The sequence below is a fragment of the Macaca fascicularis genome, chromosome 14, assembly GCF_037993035.2.
Source record: "Macaca fascicularis isolate 582-1 chromosome 14, T2T-MFA8v1.1".
Lineage (NCBI taxonomy): Eukaryota > Metazoa > Chordata > Mammalia > Primates > Cercopithecidae > Macaca > Macaca fascicularis.
In genome coordinates, this window is record NC_088388.1 from 100156004 (window position 1) to 100178244 (window position 22241).

A 22241-nucleotide genomic window follows, 5' to 3' on the forward strand; every position below is an offset into this window, starting at 1 on the left:
TACAGGCGCCCGCCACCTCGCCCGGCTAGTTTTTTTGTAGTTTTAGTAGAGACGGGGTTTCACTGTGTTCACCAGGATGGTCTCGATCTCCTGACCTCGTGATCCACCCGTCTCGGCCTCCCAAAGTGCTGGGATTACAGGCTTGAGCCACCGCGCCCAGCCGTACATTTTGGTAATTCTCAAAATATTTCAAACTTTTTCATTATCATCTCTGTTATGGTGATCTATGAACAGAGATCTTTGATGTTATTACTGTAATTGTTTTTGGGTGTCACAAACCTTGCCCATATAAGACAATAAACTTAACTGATAAATGTGTGTGTTCGGACTGCTCCACCAATTGGCCAGTCTGTCCTTGTCACTTTCTTCATGATTTCCTATTCCCTGTGTCACAATATTGAAATCAGGCCAGTTAACAACCCTACAATGGCCTCTAAATGTTCAAGTGAAAGGAAGGGTTGCATATGTCTCACCTTAAATTAAAAGCTAGAAAGATTAAGCTTCATGAAGGAGGAATGTTGAAAGCCAAGATAGGCCAAAAGCTAGGCCTCTTGCACCAGTTAACCAAGTTGTAAATGCAAAGGAAAAGTTCTTGAAGGAAGTTAAAAAGTGCTACTCCAGTGAACATATGAATGATAAGAAAGTAAAAAACAAAACAAAAAAAGCCTTATGGCTGATATGGAGAAATGCTTAGTGGTCTGGATAGAGGATCACACCAGCCACAACATTCCCTTAAGCCAAACCTAATCCAGAGCAAGGCCATAATGCTCTTCAATTCTATGAAGGGTGAGAGAGGGATGAAAGCTGTAAAAGAAAAGTTTGAAAGTAGCAGAAGCTGGATTGTGAGGTTTAAGGAAAGAAGCTATTCCCATAACATAAAAGTGCAAGGTGAAGCAGCAAGTGCTGATGTAGAAGCTGCAGCAAATTATCCAAAAGATCTAGCTAAGATCACGGATGAAGGTAGCTACACTAAACAACAGATATTCAATGTAGATAAAACAGCCTTCTCTTGGAAAAAAAAGATGCCATTAAGAGCTTTCAGAGCTAGATAGCAGAAGTCAATGCCTGGCTTCAAAGCTTCAAAGGAAAGGCTGACTCTCTTGTTAGGGGCTAATGAAGCTGGTCATTTGAAGGTAAAGCCAGTCCTCATTTATCATTCTGAAATTCCTAAGGCCCTTAAGAATTATGGTAAATCTACTCTGCCTGTGTTCTGGAAATGGAACAGCAAAGCCTGAGTGACAGCACATCTATTTACAGCATGGTCCACTAACTACTTTAAGCCCACTGTTGAGACCTACTGCTTAGGAAAAAAAAAAAAAAAAAATCCCATGAGCGCTGATGGAAATGCGTAAGAAAGTTAATGTATTCAAGCCTGCTAACACAACATCCATTCTGCAGCCCATGGATCACTGAGTAATTCTGACTTGCAAGCCTTATGATTTAAGAAACTCATTTTATTAGGCTATCGCTGCCATAGATTGTGATTCCTCTGATGAATCTGGGCAAAGTACATTGAAAACCTTTTAGAAAGTGTTCATCATTGTAGATGTCATTAAGACCATTTGTGGTTCATGGGAGAAAGTCAAAGCATCAGCATTAGCAGCAGTTTGGAAGAAGTTTATTCAAACCCTTATAGATGACTTTGAGGGATTCAAGGCTTCAGGGAGGAAGTAACTGCATATGTGGTAGGAATAGCAAAAGAACTGGAATTAGAAGTGGAGCCCAACGATGTGACTGAATTGCTAAAATCTCAAAAAATTTGAATGCATGAGGGGTTTTGTCTCATGGATGAGCAAAGAAAGTGGTTTCTTGAGATTCAATCTGCTCCTGGTGAAGATGCTGTGAACACTGTTGAAAGGACAACAAAAGATTTAGGATTTAGGATATTATATAAACTTAGTTGATAATGCAGCAGCAGGTTTTGAGAAAACTGACTCCAATTTTCAAAGAAGTTCTACTGTGGGTAAAACACAGCATTTCATACGACAGAGAGATCTTTTATGAAAGGAACAGTCTATGGATATGGTAAACTTCACTGTTGTCTCATTTAGAAATTGCCACAGTCACCCCAACCTCCAGCAATCGCTACCTTGATAAGTCAATGACCATTCACATCAAGGCAAGACCCTCTACCAGCAAAAAGATTACAACCTGCTTAAGGCTCACATAATCATTAGCAATTTTAGCAATAAAGCATTTTCAATCAGGGTATGTACATTGTTTATTTAGACATAATGATATTGCACACTTAACAGACTACAGTATAGTGCAAACACAACTTTTAGATACTGGGAAAGCAAAAAATTTGTGTGACTTGCCTTATTGTCATATTTGCTTTATTGTAGTTGTCTGGAAAGAACCTGCGATATCTCCAAGGTATGCCTATAACAAATACATACAATGTGTCTACTATAGTGCCTGGTACATAGTAAGGACACAAAAGGTGGAAGTCTCCAACCTCCCTCCCTAGCCTCTCACAGTTTTTAGAATTCTTCCTAGAGAAGGGAGCATTCTTGGTAGGGGCCACAGCCTACCTGCCTTCTATATTTCAGCTTCACTGCTTTAGGGAATTAAAAAGTAGTGTTTTCTCAGCAAAAGACTGACAGTCACCAGATCTCGATCAAAGAGTATTTTAAATAATCTTAGGTCTGATCTTCCTGGCATGACCTTCTGCCTCTATTCCCCATTGCTTCTAGAGTTAACTTTCTCAAAAAAAAAAAAAAAAAAAAAAAAAGCCAACCATGTCACCTCTCAGCTTTGTATCTGGCTCCCCTCTGAGCCAAGTAGAACTTTAAGAAACAGCCAAACAGCTATCTGAAATGCCATTTCTGGGTCCCTTTCTTAGATATTTTGATTTGGCTTACCTGGGGCGAGGCACAGAAATCATCTCAAACCAGTACCCACCTGATTCTGAGGCAGACAGCTTGAAGACCAAAAGAACACTGGCTTACCAGACAAAATCCAAAGTACATCAGGAGCCAATTCTGGGATGTGTTGGTTTGAGAATTCAGTACTCATACTATAAAGATATTAGGTAGGCAATTAGACACGCAAGTCTGGAGTTCAGGGGAAAGGTCTGGGCTGGAGATAGAAATTTGGGAGTGATTGGATTATGGGTGATTTATCCACAGTTTTGAGATTGGATTAGATAACCAAGGAAGTAAGTATATAAACAGAAGGAAGGAGGAGCAAATACTGAGCGCTGGACCCTCTCATATTAAAAGCTAAAGGAGAAGAACAGTTTGAATGGGAGCCAGTGAGGAAAATCAAGAGAGGGTCGTGTCGTGTCCTGAAAACCAAGCGAATAAAGTATTTCCAGGAAGGTGGAATGATCATTTGTCAAATGCTACCAGTAAGTCAAGTAACATGGGACTGAAAATTGCCCATAAGACTTAACAACATGGTAACCTTGACAAGATAAGTTTTGGTAAAGTGACAGAGGTAAGTAACTGGGTTAGGTTTAAGAGTGAATGGGGGAAGAAAATGTGTTAGAAGAGTTTTGCTATAAAAGAAGAAGAAAAATGATTGGTGGCTGAAGAGTAAGTGAAATCAACATAAGTATTTTGTTTGTATTTTAAGATGGGAAAAGAAAGAGCATATTTGTAGGCTGACAGGAATGATCCAGTAGAGAAGGGGGAAAATGATTTAAGGGTTGGGGGAGAATTGGTAGAGCCTGTCCTTGAGTCAGCAGGAGTAATTTGGATCTAGTGGTCAAGGAGAGAGGGCTGGACTTGAGAACTGCAGATCTCTGGTAACAGAAGAAAAATGGTATTATAGTTCAGATGCCACTTCTGTCCATACAGATGGTGGTAGTAATTTCATGAAGTTTTTTTTCCGATAATTAGGAAGCAAAGTTGTTAGCTGAAAGTGAGGACAGGGGAGTGCTGGCAGGCTGAGAAGAGAAGGTGGAAGAGAGCCATCCAGAAACCACAGAGAATGAGGGGACTGTCGGCAGGGCAGATTATGTAATCATAATATTCATTTTCAATTCCACATACCAGTTATGAAAAGTTTCTTTTACCCCCGAAATTCAGCTAGCAAGTATCTACTCTTCCTTATGTCAATCAAGTTTCATTACAAATACTTAGGACAAAGAGACACTAGATAATGAATAAGAGATAATGTAACAAATAGGAGAGAAGGTTCTGTGGGTTCCAATCTCAGCTCTACCATTTTATTTACTATTTATCTGTGCAAGTGATTTAAAATCTTTGTGTTTAATATAATACATTTAGCCAAGTTCCTGACATATGTGTTCAATAATGTCACTATTATTATGAAATGTGTTCAGAACCTAACCACTGAAATTCTGTGGAAGATTTTTTAACAAGTTAGAAAATCTTGTTTCAAAGTGTTTATGCATGTAACTATAAAATTTTGATCTCTTATAATATCTTCACAATACAATCAAATAACAGTGGAATCATCCCCAAAGACTTGTTTTCAAAATGCTATCTACAAACCACAGGTGTCTTTCAAAAGAGTGGATGCCTGTGATAATCTCCCTATTGCAGGTAACAATCCATAAATCCCTAGGCTGGTAGTGCCTGATAGCAAACTTGGAATTGTTTACTATCTCATGTTTTAATTACCTCCAGCTACCTCCCAAACCTTAAGTAAATTTTTGCTGTTTACATTTTCCTTTATAAAAGGATATGTATTTCAGATTGCAGACCTTTCCTATGATGACAAGTGTCTCAGTAGTATGATACTTAGAAGATATACAGGCCGGGTGTGGTGGCTCACTCCTGTAATCCCAGCACTCTGGAAGGCTGAGGTGGGCAGAACTCCTTTTTTCTATCATGAACATTATCTTTAACTTGAAGGGGGCAGATTATCTGTACCTTCTGCTAAATACCTTTTTTTTTTTTTTTTTTTTTTTTTTTTTTTTTTTTTTTAAAGACAGAGTCTCGCTCTGTCTCCCAGGCTGGAGTGCAGTGGCGTGATCTCTGCTCACTGCAAGCTCCATCTCCTGGGTTCACGCCATTCTCTTGCCTCAGCCTCCTGAGTAGCTGGGACTACAGGCACCCGCCACCATACCCAGTTATTTATTTATTTATTTTTTTTTGTATTTTTAGTAGAGACGGGGTTTCACCATGTTAGCCAGGATGGTCTTGATCTACTGACCTCATGATCTGCCCACCTCGGCCTTCCAGAGTGCTGGGATTACAGGAGTAAGCCACTACGCCCGGCCTGTATATATTCTAAGTATCATACTACTGAGACACTTGTCATCATAGGAAAGGTCTGCAATCTGAAATACATATCCTTTTATAAAGGAAAATGTAAACAGCAAAAATTTACTTAAGGTTTGGGAGGTAGCTGGAGGTAATTAAAACATGAGATAGTAAACAATTCCAAGTTTGCTATCAGGCACTACCAGCCTAGGAATTTATGGATTGTTACCTGCAATAGGGAAATTCTCACAGGCATCCACTCTCCTTGAGCCCTTGCTTCCTACTCAGTTGCTAGGCCCTTTCTATTTCCTACTCCTTGCCCCAGCTGCTAGCCTACAATTCCCTAATTTCTATTAAAATAGTACATAGAGAGGTTCGGTTCTTCATACTTTCATCCCCCTCCCCCCAATCCAAAGTGGCCTCTGGATGGGCCTTTGCACAAAGAAACACTCATTGAAGTGCTCTGTTTCACAAAAGATAAATCATTGTGGTCTCCACTGTTAATTACAAAAAAGCTGTCACAAACTTTGAAATTACAATAATTTTTAAAATTTAGTATTTTTCATAACGCTTAGTCAGGATTCAGACTTTCCCCTTCCATACACCAGCATTTAAACACCAGGGTTAGCTCTCCCTGTCCTATTCTTCCACAATTATCAGCTCACACCTCTCATAGATATTACCAGACTGCATTTCAATAATGTGTTTTCATGCCTTTCTCCTAAGTTATGAATTTGGCTTATCCATTTTTGAGTCTCAATATTTAACAGAAATCCAGGCACAAAAAGGCATTATTTTTGGTATGAGTTAATAAATAAACAGATGGCTAAATGAAGTGACAAACCAGAACATCTCAATTCTCAGAAGTTATTTTGCGCACAAAAAATTATATTATTTCAATATCCTGCTGAGGATATTATGTAGAATATAATACAAACAATTTGAAATTAAACTACTTCTCAGAATCCGTATTATCAGTTCCCTAGCTGTTCTCTCTGACTTCAAGCTCTCTAATCTCTGTTCAAATACATTCTGCATGGTGCTTTGAGGATAATCCTCCCTAAATACTACTTTCAACATCACTCTTTTACTGAGTAAAATGATCATGTACTTCCTATTTCTGAAGGTGACTTCCCCCATCCCCACAATTCTCTTGTGTCGCTTTCATTACCGTTCTCAATTGGTTCTGGTCTACCCATTGAACCCATTCCTCTCTCCACAACCCTGGCTCAGGTCCTTAGCGCACCATCCCCAGACAGTTTTCCTTGTCCCTTACCTTTCTGACGTTAATCTTTCCAACATACTGCTGACATACTAATTTTCCTAAATATTAAAATAGGCCACTACATTGCCCAAAAATATTTAGGGGCTTCTCACTATTTACTCAATTAACTGTAAACACTCCATTGTGTCAGTCCACATTTTTTTTGACCTTCTATTTTATAATAATCTTCACCATTCCTTTAAAGCAGTGGTAAGCTAACTTTTTTAGGGGTAGGGGAAAGGGGTCACTGATCTCTTTCAAAAGCTCATGAAATGGATTATCTAGAAAAAAACACAAATAAATTATATATTATCATAAGGGATTCTGATCATGTTCCCTGCTTTAGCCAAATTGTCCTTCTGCTCAGTCTGTAGTTTTTGTTTATAAAAGCCATTATAATTATCGCTATCAAAAATTTCATGCATTCTCAGCAGCCCATCTAGCATGCTCCCCTTTCCATAAAAACATATTTTGGTCTCTCTAGTTAAATATGATCTTTTTCCCCTTGAAATCAAAAACACATTTGGTTTATATATTACCTATATTATACTTGCATATGGGATAAACTCCATGATTGAATGAAAACTATATGAAGTTAGGTAATATGGCTTATTTATCTTTTATAGCTCCCTGCAGAACCCAGCATGGTAGTAAGAATTTATTAAAAATGATAAGAATAGTCTGGACGCCGTTGCTCACGCCTGTAATCCCAGCACTTTGGAACGCTGAGGTGGGAGGATCGCTTCAGGTCAGGAGTTCAAGAGCAACCTGGCCAACATGGTGAAACCCCGTCTCTACTAAAAATACAAAAATTAGTGTGCATGGTGGTATATGCCTGTAATCTCAGCTACTTGGGAGGCTGAGGCAGGAGAATCATTTGAATCCAGGAGGCAGTGCAGTGAGCTGAGATTGTGCCACTGCACTTCAGCCTGGGCAACAGAGTGGGAATCTGTCTCAAAAAAAAAAAAAAAAGATAAGAATAAATGATAAGAATTGTCTATAAAAATGTTCAGGGCTGGTACACAGTAAAAAGCCAGCAGGCACCACTAGCAATCTAGTCTAGAAATCATTTCTGAATACATGTCCAAAATCTCTTAGCTGAAATGTTTTGGGCCAGATGTGTTTCAAAATTCACAACTGTTTGTATTTTAGAAAGATGAAATAGAATAACACTTAATAAAACATTATATTTATGCAGCAAAATGTATGAATATTTACAGAGACTACAAGATATCCTCATGTGATTTCAGATCAGATTTTGCAGCCAAACAAATTCACGTCAGGTTAGGTATTGTTGACAAGTGACTACAACAAAATTTTTGTTTGCAGTCCTTTTTGAATATTGAGATTGTGTGTGAGGAATTGTGGGCCTGTGTCCATTCTTGGCTCCATCTAGTCAGGAAGTATTCCTTAATTCATGACATAGAGTAACCTCAAGCTTTTGCTTCAACATTCTTCAAGTTTCATTCTTTGTTAGTCTCTTTCAACATTCTAGGGTACCTGAAAGTGAAAAGTGGTGCATACGGTCACGAGACAGCATTAGGGCAGGAGAGGCTAGCTGAGACTAGGTGGGGCCAGTGTGGAGGAAAGTCAGGCACCAAGTTAATCTGTAATCGCAGCCCCTTCAGTAAATACTTGCTTAAAGAATGAAGCTGGGTGCGGTGGCTCATGCCTGTAATCCCAACACTTTGGGAGGCCGAGGTGGGCGGATCACCTGAGGTCAGGAGTTTGAGACCAGCCTGGCCAACATGGTGAAACCCCATCTCTACTAAAATAAAAAAAAAAATTAGCTGGGTGTGGTGGTGGGTGCCTGTAATCCCAGCTACTCAGGAGGCTGAGGCAGAAGAATCACTTGAACCAGGGAGGCACAGGTTGCAGTGAGCTGAGATCAAACCACTGCACTCCAGTCTGGGCAACAGAGCTAGATTCCATCTCAAAAAACAAAAAATAACAACAAAAATAAAATAAAACAAAACAATGTCTCAGAAATTGGAAGTCTCTCATTGTCCTGACAGTAAGCAGTTATTTTCTTTAGATAGCTCTCTATGGCTAGTAAGATCAAATGGGTACAATTTTTACCCAGAATGATATTGTTCCTTGCTTTTTCATAAAATCAAATATTTTAGAGCTTTTTCACATCTGTGATATAGATGTGAAACATTAAATGTGAATATTTAGACAGCTAATTCACTCTTCATTGCAAGGGTATACTACAATTTGCTAATCTCTTTTTAACAGACATTTGGACTGTGTTCAGTTTCTCAGTATTACAAATAATGTAATACTGCAATAAACATCCATCTAAAGGTATTCTAGAGTTCTGTAAGGGTGAGTTTCTAGAAGTAGAATTGCTGGTCCAAAGTAATGCGTATTTTAATTGACAATACCAAACTATCTTCAGATTCTCCAATGGTCATTGTTATTCATTATTATTCCAGTAATTGAATTGCTGAAATTCCCATTATTATTTTAATCAGTAGTGCTTATTAGTGAGTTGAGCCTTTTTCATACTACTATGGGCTGTATTTTGTGAACTGTCTCCATATTTTTTGTTCATTTTTCTTCCTGTTGTCTTTTTCTTGATTTGGAAAAATATTTTGTATATAGGTAATAATTTCCTTTTGACTTACATACACGTTAGTTTCCTAATTTGTTGTTGTCTTTTGACTTCATGAATTTTTGAGATTATATAGCAAATTGAGCAAATTTGTTTTTGAATTCTGGATTTTATATCAAATTTAGAAAGTTTTTCCATCCCAAGATTATAAATACATACCTCCATCATCTTTCCATACTTTCAGGTTTCCTTTCTTTAAATTAAAACAATTAAGTTGTTGACCGACATGAAATTTTTCTTGTGTATAATAAGCCAGGAGTCACAATATTATTATATTTAAAAAACTATCAAAAAATAAATGTTTCTTAATTACCATCTCTATTTTTAAAGGCTTTGAATAAATCTTTCTAGCTCAACAAACTACCTTTTCTAACTACTGAAGACAAATCTCTGCCGGTACTACTATTATTTGGGGTAAGTTAATTAACTTCCGAGTCTTTGCTTACATATGAAGTGGAAATGGTAAATTCTACTTTTTAGGATTGTTGTGAAGAATAGAAATATTAAATATAAAGCATTTAGCATGGTTTCTATTACATATAGGCAATCAGTAATGACAACTCTTGGTACCTTCCTCTCTAGTTCACTTATAGCACCCTAAGTCTGCAACACACAATTTAATCAAACACTAAATTGCAGTGTTGTCTGTTAATCACTCACTTCCACACACACATTGCAGGCTCCTTGAAATCAAAGACTGTATCTTTTGCTGCAAAGGAATATCCAGTGAAAGTTAAGAACATTGGCTCCAGGAGGGGAGTTCTGCTCTACTGTTGACGAACTGAACGAACCTCATCTGTAAAATGAGGAAAATAGAACCTGTCTCATAGGAATGTTGCAAGGGTTAAATGAGTTAGTACACAAAAAGACATTAGAAGAGTACCTGAGTTTAGTAAACACTCAATAAATAACCATTGCTTTTACCCTTTAATTTTTATATTTCCTACAAATGCTACAGCATTGTTTTGAGCTCACAGTTCATACTCACGACATGTGTATTGAATCTCATAAATCAATCACTTGGTCATAGGAGAGTAAATAGCATGAAAAGTATTTGCATTTTTTTCTAAAGAAATAATGATTACTAGTAAATACTATGCTTTAAGAAAAAAGTTATGATTCCTTAAAATGTCATCTAAAGTACATAACACAAAATGCTGTAGTAGCAGTTAAAAACAAAGCCCAAAACCTGTTAGTTTTTAAAAATTGAGCATTAAAATTTACTTGTTTTGTAGGAGTTAAAATTAAAAGGAAAACCCAATAGGCTATTTACATATCACTTATTAGAAAGCATAACATCTCATCAGAGGAGAAAAAAATGTCTTGATGATAAGCTATACGAAGTATGCATTATATAGTTAATTATATGAGGGCTGTCTAGCCACAGGAAGGATATTGTGTTCATCAGCCCATCCTCAAATTAGGTAGATAGGGAAGATATATAGAGTATGTGACTTTCTGATGTTCTTAAATGACAATGAAGTTTAAAAGCCAAGGTGTAAACCAGCAGTCCTCAACCTTTTTGGTACCAGGGACCAGTTTTGTGGAAGACAATTTTTTCATGGATGGTGTGGGATGGTTTCTCGATGAAACTGTTCTACCACAGATCATCAGGTATTAGATTCTCATAAGAAGTGCGCAACCTAGATCCCCGGCATGCACAATTCACAATAGGGTTCTCACTCTTACGAGAATCTAAGGCTGCTGCTGATGTGACAGGTGGTGGAGCTCAGTCTGTAATTCTCACTTGCCCACTGCTCACCTCCTGTGTGGCCCACTCCCTAACTGGCCATGGACCCGTATTGGACCATGGACTGGCTGTGCTATCAGTCCACATCCTAGTGGTTGGAAATCACTTGTGTAAATGATTAGTGTGCCTATTTTTGAGTGTCTGTCTTAAGTACCAGTTATTTCAATCAATCCTTTAAAGAAGTGACTGATAAAAGATTCCCTGGAGTTACTTTGGTTTTTTGCTGACAAAAGCAAAAGCTCTATAACTCAGATGTGATCTTCAGCTGGTAATGTGGATATTCTGTTAGAATAGTGAATAGTTGGACTTTAAATCTTGATCACAAATGGTCATCCTATCTTTGCACAAATGCCAAAAAGATACCAGCAAATAGAGCCAAAAAAGTCTTAGGAGTCACTCGAATAATGCAACACTTGACTGAGATCTAAGGGTTTCCTGTTATAAAGGAGTGTTTTTTTTTGTTTTGTTTTGTTTTTTTTAAAAAAAAGGTTGGCTGAGAATCCTTTGTCCCAATAAAAATCTCAAGTGGAAATATAAACCAAATAAAGAAGTACAGAGCTGTTCTAAGCAGAAGAAGGAACTTGACTGAGTTAAGGAGCACAATTTGAAAACCAGTCTCCTATAAGAGACCATGTATTTATCTGAAAAAGCATAAAATAATTAATATTTGCTCAAATACAGAATAGTCCAGGGAAACAGCACAGAAGTTAGAGTCAGGCCTCCTGAATAGTAGAAACCTCTCTTTATACCCATCTGTAAAATATAGATACCAACAGAACCTCCATCTCACAGGACTCTTACAAAGATTAATTGAGCTAATCCAGTGAAGCAGTTAAAACAGTGCCTGGGTTATAGTCAAGGCTAGTTAAGTGACTATTAAATGAATAAGCCTCTTGCACAACATCAAGATATGATAGTAGACTAAACTGCCATCCTTCTCCATGTGTCTAACTGAATACTACGGTGTGTCAGCCACGGCTCTGGCATAACTTATATCAAGGTATTCTCATGTTCACTAGTTGTACCACGGGTTTGTATTGTTTTCTTCTTCTTGGTTTTGTGCATGTCAAAGACAGGGTCTGTATACATTTTCATCTTCAGTCCCAGCACAAGCAACTTTTAAATGTATCGATACATGTATCTGAAGTGAATAAATTAGTGAATCAAATCATCTTAGCAGCAGGTAGAAAACTGTCATCTAGTTCATCCAGAACTGTATCAAAATACTTCAATATATTCTGGAAAGAGAAGACATGTACCAAAGGAGAAAAGTACAAAAAGGGTTTACTCAAGTAATAGTGTAGTAATTCCTAAATATAACGATTTTCATATTATGAAGTATTAAGTAGTGGTTAAAAAACACAGGTTAGAACTACATATATGAACAATAGAGCTTCAAGTCATTTTTGTATCAAAATAACATGAATGATGCATAAATTATGATATATAACATTTATATATTAACACACCCCAGAGAACATATTCCACACACACACACACACGTGAAAAACTGAGGTAGATGGTAGGCAAGGGAACAGATTAGAGGTATTGATCAAAGAGGACTTAAGCCTTATTGGTAACATTTTCATTGTTTAAAGGAGACGGACTGTTGTGTTACTTGAGTAATTAAAGTACAATGATTCAGTGGCCAGAACAGGAGCAGTTATTAGCACTAGCATGCATGGCTAATACTACTGCTTCTCCTCTGGCTCTAGTAGTGGTATTAAGGTACATGTTAAAAGAGTATTAATAATTTGGGAGATCTAAATAACCACATATGAACAGATGATACCAAATGCTATCTTTCTGACCATTTCTTTTTCAGTACAGTAGAGGCTTATTTCAATGAACCATAATGTAAAATGGTGTGTAAAACCAGTCTATCATTATCCATGCTAAATATTAAACTGAGAGACCTCAGCTTGAAAAGAAATTGGATATAGAGTTTTGAAATAAAGTCTAGTGAATTACTACATATTTATTTTTAGGGTAATGTGAAAGCTATTATAGAGTAAACTCTATTGGAGAGTAATTGAATTTAAGTAAGATTATTGGCAAAATACCTTCTCAGAGTCCAAATATTATTCAAATAGATTACAGTGGAAGAGATTGCTGGATAATCTGTGCACTACAAAAGATGGAGAAAGCATTACAGATCTCTAAATATAGAACAAATAAATCACAGAAGTTGCTAATGAAAAATTGGATGTTCAATATTTCTCTTTCTGATGCTGTATCAAGGAGAACTATGCTACCAAACCAGTTTTCATTACTATCCTATGACACCAAGTATACTCAACTTTTGAAAGAAACACTTTATTCATAAAAATATTTCATTTCTGTCTAGTTTCCTCTGTAGTCTATTTATTGTGATGTCTAGGTCTGAAAAACTTTCCCCATTATCTGACAGAGGGGTCAATTCTCTAGTTGTCCAAACATTGCATAAACAAATCACTTACCACACGTGCAATTAGTCATGTGTACACAAATCCGTAAGATTTCTCTCTCCACCACTACACTATAAACTTTAGTCAATAGCCAGCAAGGTCTCTCTTGTTTTACTGCGGTTTCACCAGCACCTACCATAGTACCTGGCGCATGGCAGGTACTCAATACATACATGAACTAATGTAATTACGGTAATTACTTCATGAACAATTAATATATGAATAAAAGAATAAGGATAATATTGCAATACAATTGAAAATCCATCAATACCTACTTAGCTTAGTGTCTTCTATGTAATACATTTCAACTGTATTATAACATGTGTTTTATCATATCACATCAAACGTATTCACAACAAATGCAGTCACTGAGTAAAGCATCCAAAGAATAAAAGTGTGGCATTATCAGTTATGATGACTGGATCATGTAGCTGTTATTTACTGGATGCCTAGTATATTCCTAGCACTGGGCTGGTTACTGTGTACTGGCAAAGATAAGCCATTGAGAAACTGTCCTTTCCTTCATCACATCAGGTTAGTAGTCTGCATTTGCAGGACTGGCAGGTCATTATTACTTCCTCTCCTTAGAAGGCATTAAGTCAATTCCTGACCATTTCCTGGTTCACTCCAAACCTATAAGTCTTGGTAAAGGAATGCAATGGTCTATCCAACCAACTGGTTTTTGACCAATACTATATTTTAAACAGTTCAGTTAGCTTAAAAGAAATCATCTTTCCCAACTCCTTTCTCCCATTTCCTGAGTGGTATCTTATTTCTTTATCTCTTCTCTCTTCTGTCTCATATCAAGGGAAACCCAGTCATCCAGAATGACTTTATAGGCTCTATCACCTCCCACCCCTAACATGGGAAGGAGGTGAAGAAACTGTTGGCTCTTGCTTATGTCTTCTTATTGCTGCCTTAAATGTGAAGTTAATATGATCCATCGTTTTATACCACACACTTCTCATTACCCCTGCTCTTGCATTCTCCTTTAGGATTCACTTTTACCTTCCTAGATGTTTCATCACTTGGCTCACATCTTTTCTTCGAACCCTCTATTGTTTTTTGTTTGACTGCATTTCCTATTATGAGAAAGGAAGCATAGTGGTGGAGGGCAGGGATTCTGGATTCATAACACCTGGATTTGAATCCTGACTTTACCATTTCCTAAGTGTATTAAGACAGCTTAACATCTACAGACCTTAGTTTCTTCATTTGTAAAGTGGCAGTAATAATAATAATATCAACATTATAACAATTAGATAAGTTAAGACCTGCAAAGCACTGAAATAGTCACTGGCACAGAGAAAGCACTTTATAATGCCATCATTTTCATTATCATCTTGGCAACATTAGTATCCATATTGTTGCCTGTTGACTTGAAACTTCTGGCCATATTGGCAACCACACATAGCACCACCGTGAACCAGCTCATCACGCAGCATTGCTTTGTTGAAGATTTTGAACCTGGTATAAGTCCTTCTACTTATCTTTCTCATTCCTGAAAACTCCTGGAACCTTCTCTTTATTCTCTTGCCTTAAATTTCCAATTCTCCAAATTCACCCAAACACTAGCAACCTAGTTTCCCAACCTTTAACTCTCTCAATTTCCTAATGTGAACATTCAACGCTTAGTCAGCGTAATCTTAATTTCTTCACTCTTCTTTGACTATATACACTTAAAGTTCTCCTCGATGCCTAGAGATCTTATCTGTCCTTTACTAATCAAATGTTCATATCTTCCATGAAGCCTTCTTCATCATTCAAGAATATACATATTCCAGCCCATGACCACCTCGCTCTGTCCAAATACAAAAACTCACAAACCACAAAGATCTCATATACATTACACAATTGCTTACTTGGGCATTTACTGAGAATCTTTATTTAGATGTTTTATGTGCATATGTTATTTCCCTAACTGTATTACAAGCTCCTTGAAAGTAGAAATGCCAATGGAAACTAATAATATGTCAGGCCTTTTACATACTTTACAAGCATCAGTTCATTTAATCTTTATAGCAACCCTAAGAAATAGCCACTGTTATCCTCATTTTATCTCAAGGCAGAGAAAAGTGAAGTCAGGGACAAGGGTATCTCTAGCATAAATTGCTGAATGAAGGAATTTACTAATATAGTTCACAATCTTGTTCTAGTTTCATGAATGATTTATCTGCATCAAATCTTAAGTAATTCTTTGTAATTATTGCTAAATAAAGGTGCTTCACTTCTACTACTCTAGACTATAGGACCACGCCAACAGCCAGAGTCCAACAAATGCTTTCTAAGATTACATTTGGAAAGACTTCCTCACAGTTTTGGATGCTATTCTAACAAAATGATGAGAAAGCATTCGTATTTGAGTTAGGGTGCTCTTTGCTCTACATACGCACTTTATGAAATAACTTCTGTGAATCAAACAGAGTTTATATATCTACTTTTGCATATCATCTCTGATTTACAAGAACTGCAATTTAAAAATATTTAACCTATGTTTACTAACAATCAGCTACTAACTAGTTTTGTGACCTTCGGAAACTCATATTTATGTCTTTGAGATTTGCTTATCTTTAAAAAGAAGGAGCTGGGGTAGGAAAAATTGGTCTTCAGGGGATTCTAAGGGAGTCATTCACTTATAAAATTATACTATCCTTAGGAGACTTTAGAGGAAATCACATTAATGTAGAAGGGAATGCTTAAGAAACCAGAATCGAAGTCAGATAAAAATGGTAACTCCAATTACCCATTGGAAAACTGACTTTTTCACACAAAGAACTTCCATCTGTAACTGTAAATAAATTATGTCAATGGGTAAGAGCCACTCTCAGTTGCCCTATTTTCTCAAGTACCACTTTTAACACTGCCTCAATTAGTTTAAAAGGCAATCAAACCCCCTGAAGCTGAATATGTTCAACATCAGTAAAATACATTCATCTTTTGTAAACAAACAAACAAAAAAATCATGTTCTAAAAATATACAAAACAAACATTTGTTATGAAGAACTCCTTTGAAAGCTCCCTTAAAGTGAAATTTCCCATTCCCTGCTTTTCTGCTTGTAAGCAGAGCGATTTTCAAACAAACAAACAAATAAACAACCTCAGAACAGGAGACAAAAAGCCAACATTCAGATCTTTGGTTCCTTGTCTAGGTGTGATCTCAGCACTCCAGAGGGAACCCTAAGCTCCATTTTACATACTTATACAACACATTTATTGCTAGTATTAAAATGTGAACTCTTTCAATGTATTTTTATCTTCAACTGTAAAGATGTTTGGCTGCTTAGAGTTCAGGTAGAAATAAATTTAAAAATATTTACTTTGAAAAAGTCTGAAACACACTATGCAAGTAAAGCTGAAATCATTAAGCATGTAAGTTCAATGAGTTTAAAAACATGAAAGTTTTACTTAAAGCAAAATACTTCTTTAGAGATTGTGTTACTGTGATGGCCAGATTTTTTGTTTTAAACTGTTTAATGCTGTCCTTATACACTTACAAAAATATACTGAACAAAAAGAGAATTTAAAAATTTGTTTAGCATTAGTATTTTGTAAATATTACATAAATATTCATGTAGTCAAAAGACAGTATCATGTAGAAAACTAACTGCATCATATATATGTTGTGATATATGTTCGTGTATGTATAGGCAAATATGTATACGCATACAGGTACATATGTGTCAACTACCATTTTTCTTTTAATCAAAATTTTAAAGTACTGCGTACATATATAGCTACATAATAGATATATAAAAGTACTATTAGAACGAAGCTGTTTCCTGAAAGCTAAGCAGTTAAGGAACAATAGAAGCACTTTCCTCAAGATTTTTAAGACTTATGTCTAATACTGAAAGTGTAGTCAAAGAGTATGCTATTATAATACCCAACCACATTCAATCTTGAGTATCATAAATAAAAACATATTGTTTAAATGTCATCATATATTTTAAATTATATGGAAATATCACCATTTCTTAGAAGAAACAAGGAATAATTGAAATCTATACAATAACAGATGATCTCCATTTACAATTAAAGCAATAATAAAGGATCAGGGGAAAGGAGCCTACCTTCCATTGCCCTTTTAAAGAAGACCTTACAGCTCCCACAGGTAAGGACACCATAATGACAGCCTGATGCTTCATCCCCACAGATTAAACAAATCTTCTGAGGTAATGACTCGAAGCTGTATTGTGGGCTCTGGCTGGCTTCTGAATCCGGCCTTGAAATGCAAAACAAAGTACTCCATTTATTTTTAAGTGCACCACTATCTAATACTAAAGGTTTCTTAAACCAGAATTGACATGGTGAAAGGAGATTTTAAAAACAGAACTGTATATATACACTTGAAAGACATGCAAACTAAACTTGGTAATAGACTACCTGTAACTGGATTCAATATCAGCCATTCATCAGTAGCACCAATATAAAAGAACAATTATTACTGTATAATATTATGTTCTGGAAAGCTAAAGTCAGTTAAAAAGAAATCTTTCCACAAAACTCTTTATATAGAAACGATTTAGTCTTTGACAAATGAAATGTTATGTCCTTCCTGTGTGTATGCTGGGTCAAAACAAATATGATTTGGCTTTAAAAGTTCGATGGTACTTTGCAATGTTTTGGTTTTGAGTTTCTAAAACACAACCCTGTAATCATTGCTTACTTAAACAAGTATATGTTTGTCATTTTAAAGTATTGTCCAATACACTGACACTGTTTTGCCTATTCACAACATAAGATTCCAAACAGAGCATTCTTTTTTTTACATTCCATTACTTCAGTATGCAAATTAGTGTTTTTTAAACCTGCATGAAAAAAAAAAGTTGTAGTGAATTGCAAGCAATAATTAGAAAACGGTGCAATGCAGTGATAGGTGTTTAAATCCACAGTTTAAACATCTCCCACGTGAACTTAACTTTAATCTTGAGATTCTTAAGAAAAGCCATTAAAGTGTTCAAATCCCTAAGATGGTGCAGCTTTCGGTTCTGGCCGGCCACCTCTCAAGTCCCACCCCTCCCGGGGCAACGGTGCCTTAACTCCTCTCCAAGACAGGCACTCCTGGTAAACGTCCTTCTTCTAAGCAAGAAGCATTTCATAAAGCCCCCAACTCGCCGCGCACTTTCTGCCCGGCTGGGCTACAGCGGACCTAGTGTGACGCTGCACGTTTTAAATCAGGGTTGGTTCTGCTTCGGAATCTGGAAGATTCGGAAAGTTTAAAAAAACAAAAAACAAAAAAATAGCTTTCAGGCAGGCACGACCCCAAAATAGTATATTCTGCGCCCACCTTCGTGTCCCCAAGAGTGAGGAGAGGAGGGAAGAAGAAGGGAGGCAACTGCCCCTGTGCTGTGTCCCGCTGCCCACCCCCTCCGGCCGCCCGGGGGAGCGCAGCGGTGCGCCGGGGCTGGGGCTGAGGGTTGGCGGCTGCCGCCAGCGGAACCGCTACTCCCGGACGCGCTGGGCGCGCCCCGCCCCGGGCCCTCACCTCAGGTAGTTGAGATAGGGCGGGTAGACCTGCTGCAGGCCCTCCTTGAGCACGGCGGCCTGGTAGCCGAGCTGCGGGAGCCCGTTGAGGCCGAGTGCAGGGTAGAGCGCGGGGGCCGCCCCGGCGGTGGCGGCAGAGGCGGAGGTGGAGGGCAGGCCATCCCGCGGGAGCAGGCAGCCGCCCGCGCCCGGCGCCTTGCAGGGCGGCGGCGCGAACGGGCCCTGCTGGGGCGGCGCGCCCTCCGCTTTGTACAGGATGCACTCCAGGGTCGACCCCAAGGAGGACGCGGATGACACTGAGGCACCGGCTGGTGCGGCCGTCACTGCCGCTTCCCCGGGTCTGGATGGGGGCGCTCGCGGCGGCAGCGGGGGCGGTGGCCCCAGCGGGAAATCCGGAAAGGCGGCGGGGTTGGCACCGGCCACCAGGTAGGAACGCGGGGAGCGCGCGGAGACCTCCGCGCCTTCCTCCTCCTCCTTGATCTTTAGAGCGGGCGGCTGGAAGTCGCCATAGAGAGGGTACGCGTCGTCCTTGGGATCGGCGTCGGGCGGGTACGCGCAGTCGGGGAAGTCGCCGACAGCGACCGGAGTGGATGAGGCAGAGGGTGAACTCCGCGGCGGGGCAAAGGCGCTAGCGGCCCCGGCGCCACCGTCGTAGCTCTCCTCTTCCAGCAGCTGCCGAGTGCGGGCTGCCAATAAGGCGTGATTGAGAGGCAGGATGGGCACGTGGGTGAAATCCATCGTCGTGGTGGCCAGCGGGGAGCGCCCGGGCGCCATGGGCGCGTCCTGCTCCACCAGGGCGACCCTGGGCGCTGAGAAGCGGGAATCTTCCTTGGGAACCAGAGCGACGCCTCCTGCGGCCGCCCCCGGCGGGACAGCCGCGGCTCCTCCTCCAGCCGCCGCGCCACCCAGAGCCCGAGGTTTGCCCTTCAGAAGCGGACCCGCAGAGTCCTCGGACTCGGAGCCATCCTCCTCCTCAACCTCCACCGCAGTGGGCAGCGGAGACGGCTTCACTGGGGCCCCGGACCAATGAGGGCTCCCAGAGGCCGGGAGCAGCAGCTGCCGGGATGGTGACAGGCCCCGGGGCAGCACCTTATGGGCAGCTGCCGTCTCGGAGCTGTCTCCAGCCTTGCCCCCGGACCGGCTCATGAGCGGAGACAACACCCTCTGGGTGGCAGGGGTGGCAGGGGCAGCCGGTGGATCTTCAGGAAGTTCGGGGCCAAACAGGCACCAAGAGCTGGTGACCTCGGAGGCGGGAGGGCTGGGTTGGCTCTGCCCGGGACCTGAGGGCGCCAACAGAGTGTCCAAGACACTGTCCAGCAGTCCGCTGTCCTTTTCTGGGGGTCTAGAACTGCTGCCTCCAGTACCCCTTGTAGCTTCAGCTCTGGAATATGCGCCCTCCACGTCAGACAGCGACTGTTGGTCCTGCGTCTTTTCGTCTAGGGGGTCCTGTCCCTGGCAGGGCCGAGGGAAGAGTAGCCCGTCCAGGGAGATAGGTATGGCCGAAACTTCAGGCAAGGTGTCCGAGGTCTGGCTCCCTTGGAACGGGCCTGCGGCTGGGCGACACAGCAGTGGAGATTCGACCTCGGGGGAGGGCGGGCCGCCCGCCACGTGGGGAGCCCGGGGACTCTTTGCCTTCAGCTCAGTCATGACGACCTGGACTCTCCTTTTCTCCTCCCCCGTCTCCAGGGAGGAGGGAAAAGGGAAGGAGGAGGGGGTTTCGGGAATATAGGGGCAGAGGGAGGAGAAAGTAGGTGTTGAATGTGGCTGGACCGGAGGGATCTCCACCTCCTGGGTCAGGGGCGGGGGCGCGGGAGGGCGGCGCTGGTCAGCTCCTGCCCTTGGCCTCCATCCTGTTGTCAGGGGAACGGTGGCTGTCGTTTGTCCCAGAGAGCGGCAAGTGGGGAGCGCAAGAAAAAGTAGTTATTGTAGGGATCTGGTCTCCTAACTCGGAGAGTTCTGCAAGAGAGTTCTCTGACTTCTATCCGAGGACTGGAGACGCAGAGTACTCACAAGTCCGGCACTTGAGTGACTGCGGCTGCGACGGCAATTCAGGGACACGCGACTCCTTTATCTCCCGACTTTTTCTCTGGCATCAAACTCGTGCATGCTGTGAAGCTCTCAATCCCTCGCTGAGTTCCACTGCCCCTCTCACTAAAACCCTGGGGCTAGTCGGACCTCTCAGTACAGCCCATTCCCAGGAAGGGTCGTGCCTCTGCTGGCTCCCTACCTCGGGCGACAGTCATCCCCGAAGATCTCAGTTCCCAGCAGTGCGGGAGCACTAGCCGCCTCGGGTTGTAGATTTCACTCAAATGACAAGTGAAGCTAGTTCGCATTGAGAATGCCACCCACACGCGCAAATACAACAAGGCTTACCCCGATTAGTGACAGCTGTGGACTGGCCAGACAGCTTTCTAACAACGCCTCCTCCTCTAGGGAGGCCCCGCCCAAAGCCCCTCCCTACCCCAATTAGGGGTAGGATCTGAAACTCTGGAATTGGCATTTCCACCCGTTATTCTGAATGCTACTCTCAATAGCAGGTTCTTTGGGATGGAACCTCATAAGCATATTCCATTTTGTTTTGCAAATTAAGAATTATGCCCTATCTAATTGGAAAAACGAATAGATTCTATCAGAAGTAGAATTTTTGTCACCATTTTAAGATTTCAGTTTTGTAAAGATTTAACACAGGAAGACATTTGACTACATTATCTTTTAACATAATAAATGTATCAAAGATGATTCTAAATACTTTAAGAGATTTTCTCCCTTATGCATTCCATAAAAGTGAATGCTTTCAAGTTTCTTCTGCTGCAACCAACATGTCTTGCTCCTCTTGAGTAATCCTCAGCGTGACAAAGAAATTTGGGAGTGGGAGATGGTCACACCTGTGTACCTATGATGGAAGTTTGGATGTTGTGTGCCATACTTTGATTTGTCCTAAAGAATGTGTTCCAATTTTTAGTAAATAGCACTTTAAGGAAAGTTTCCTTTAGCTCCAGCTTATACCCTGTGCTACATGATACAATCCTCAGTAGAGATGTTGAACGGTACTTTTTTCCCTAAATATTCTTAGTCTGAAAAGTAATTATCTTTGAACTCATAAAAATGAATCCCCTCTAAATTCATGAAGTCAGCAGAGAAAGGGAAGAGTATTGCAATATATATTTTAGATAAACAGGCATAAACTATATTTGACCCAAGACCATTGGGTATTTTAACATCATCTTAAATATACCTTGTTCAAAACAGAGTGAATGATTTGCAAATTTTCTTATAGGGCCTCAAGGTCTAGCTATGCTAATGACTCATAGTTTATCTCAACCGTGTATAGAAAATACAGAAGACTCTAGGAGGTGACGGAGCCACTAGAGGTGAGAAGCCTGGACCCCTCGATCATCTGGGGAGGGGCTACATGAGTGAGAAACAAACCTTTATCATGTTAGATCACTAGGATTTGGAGTTGATTGTTCTAGCAAGTGGTTTACTCTGATTAATTTTAGAT

At 40.1% G+C, this 22241-nt stretch overlaps 1 protein-coding gene across 1 annotated transcript in view; it reads right to left on the bottom strand.

Moving 5' to 3' along the window:
- PGR (progesterone receptor) overlaps positions 1 to 21136 on the bottom strand; it is a 92853-nt gene extending 71717 nt beyond the window's left edge. The window contains exons 1-2 of the mRNA XM_045371127.3: positions 18741 to 21136; positions 17326 to 17477 (exon numbers count right to left, since the gene is read on the bottom strand). Of these exons, the coding sequence (XP_045227062.2) occupies positions 17326 to 17477; positions 18741 to 20386 (1798 nt within the window). The 5' untranslated portion in view covers positions 20387 to 21136. The remainder of the gene's footprint in view (positions 1 to 17325; positions 17478 to 18740) is intronic.
- Between the last annotated feature and the right edge of the window lie 1105 nt (positions 21137 to 22241).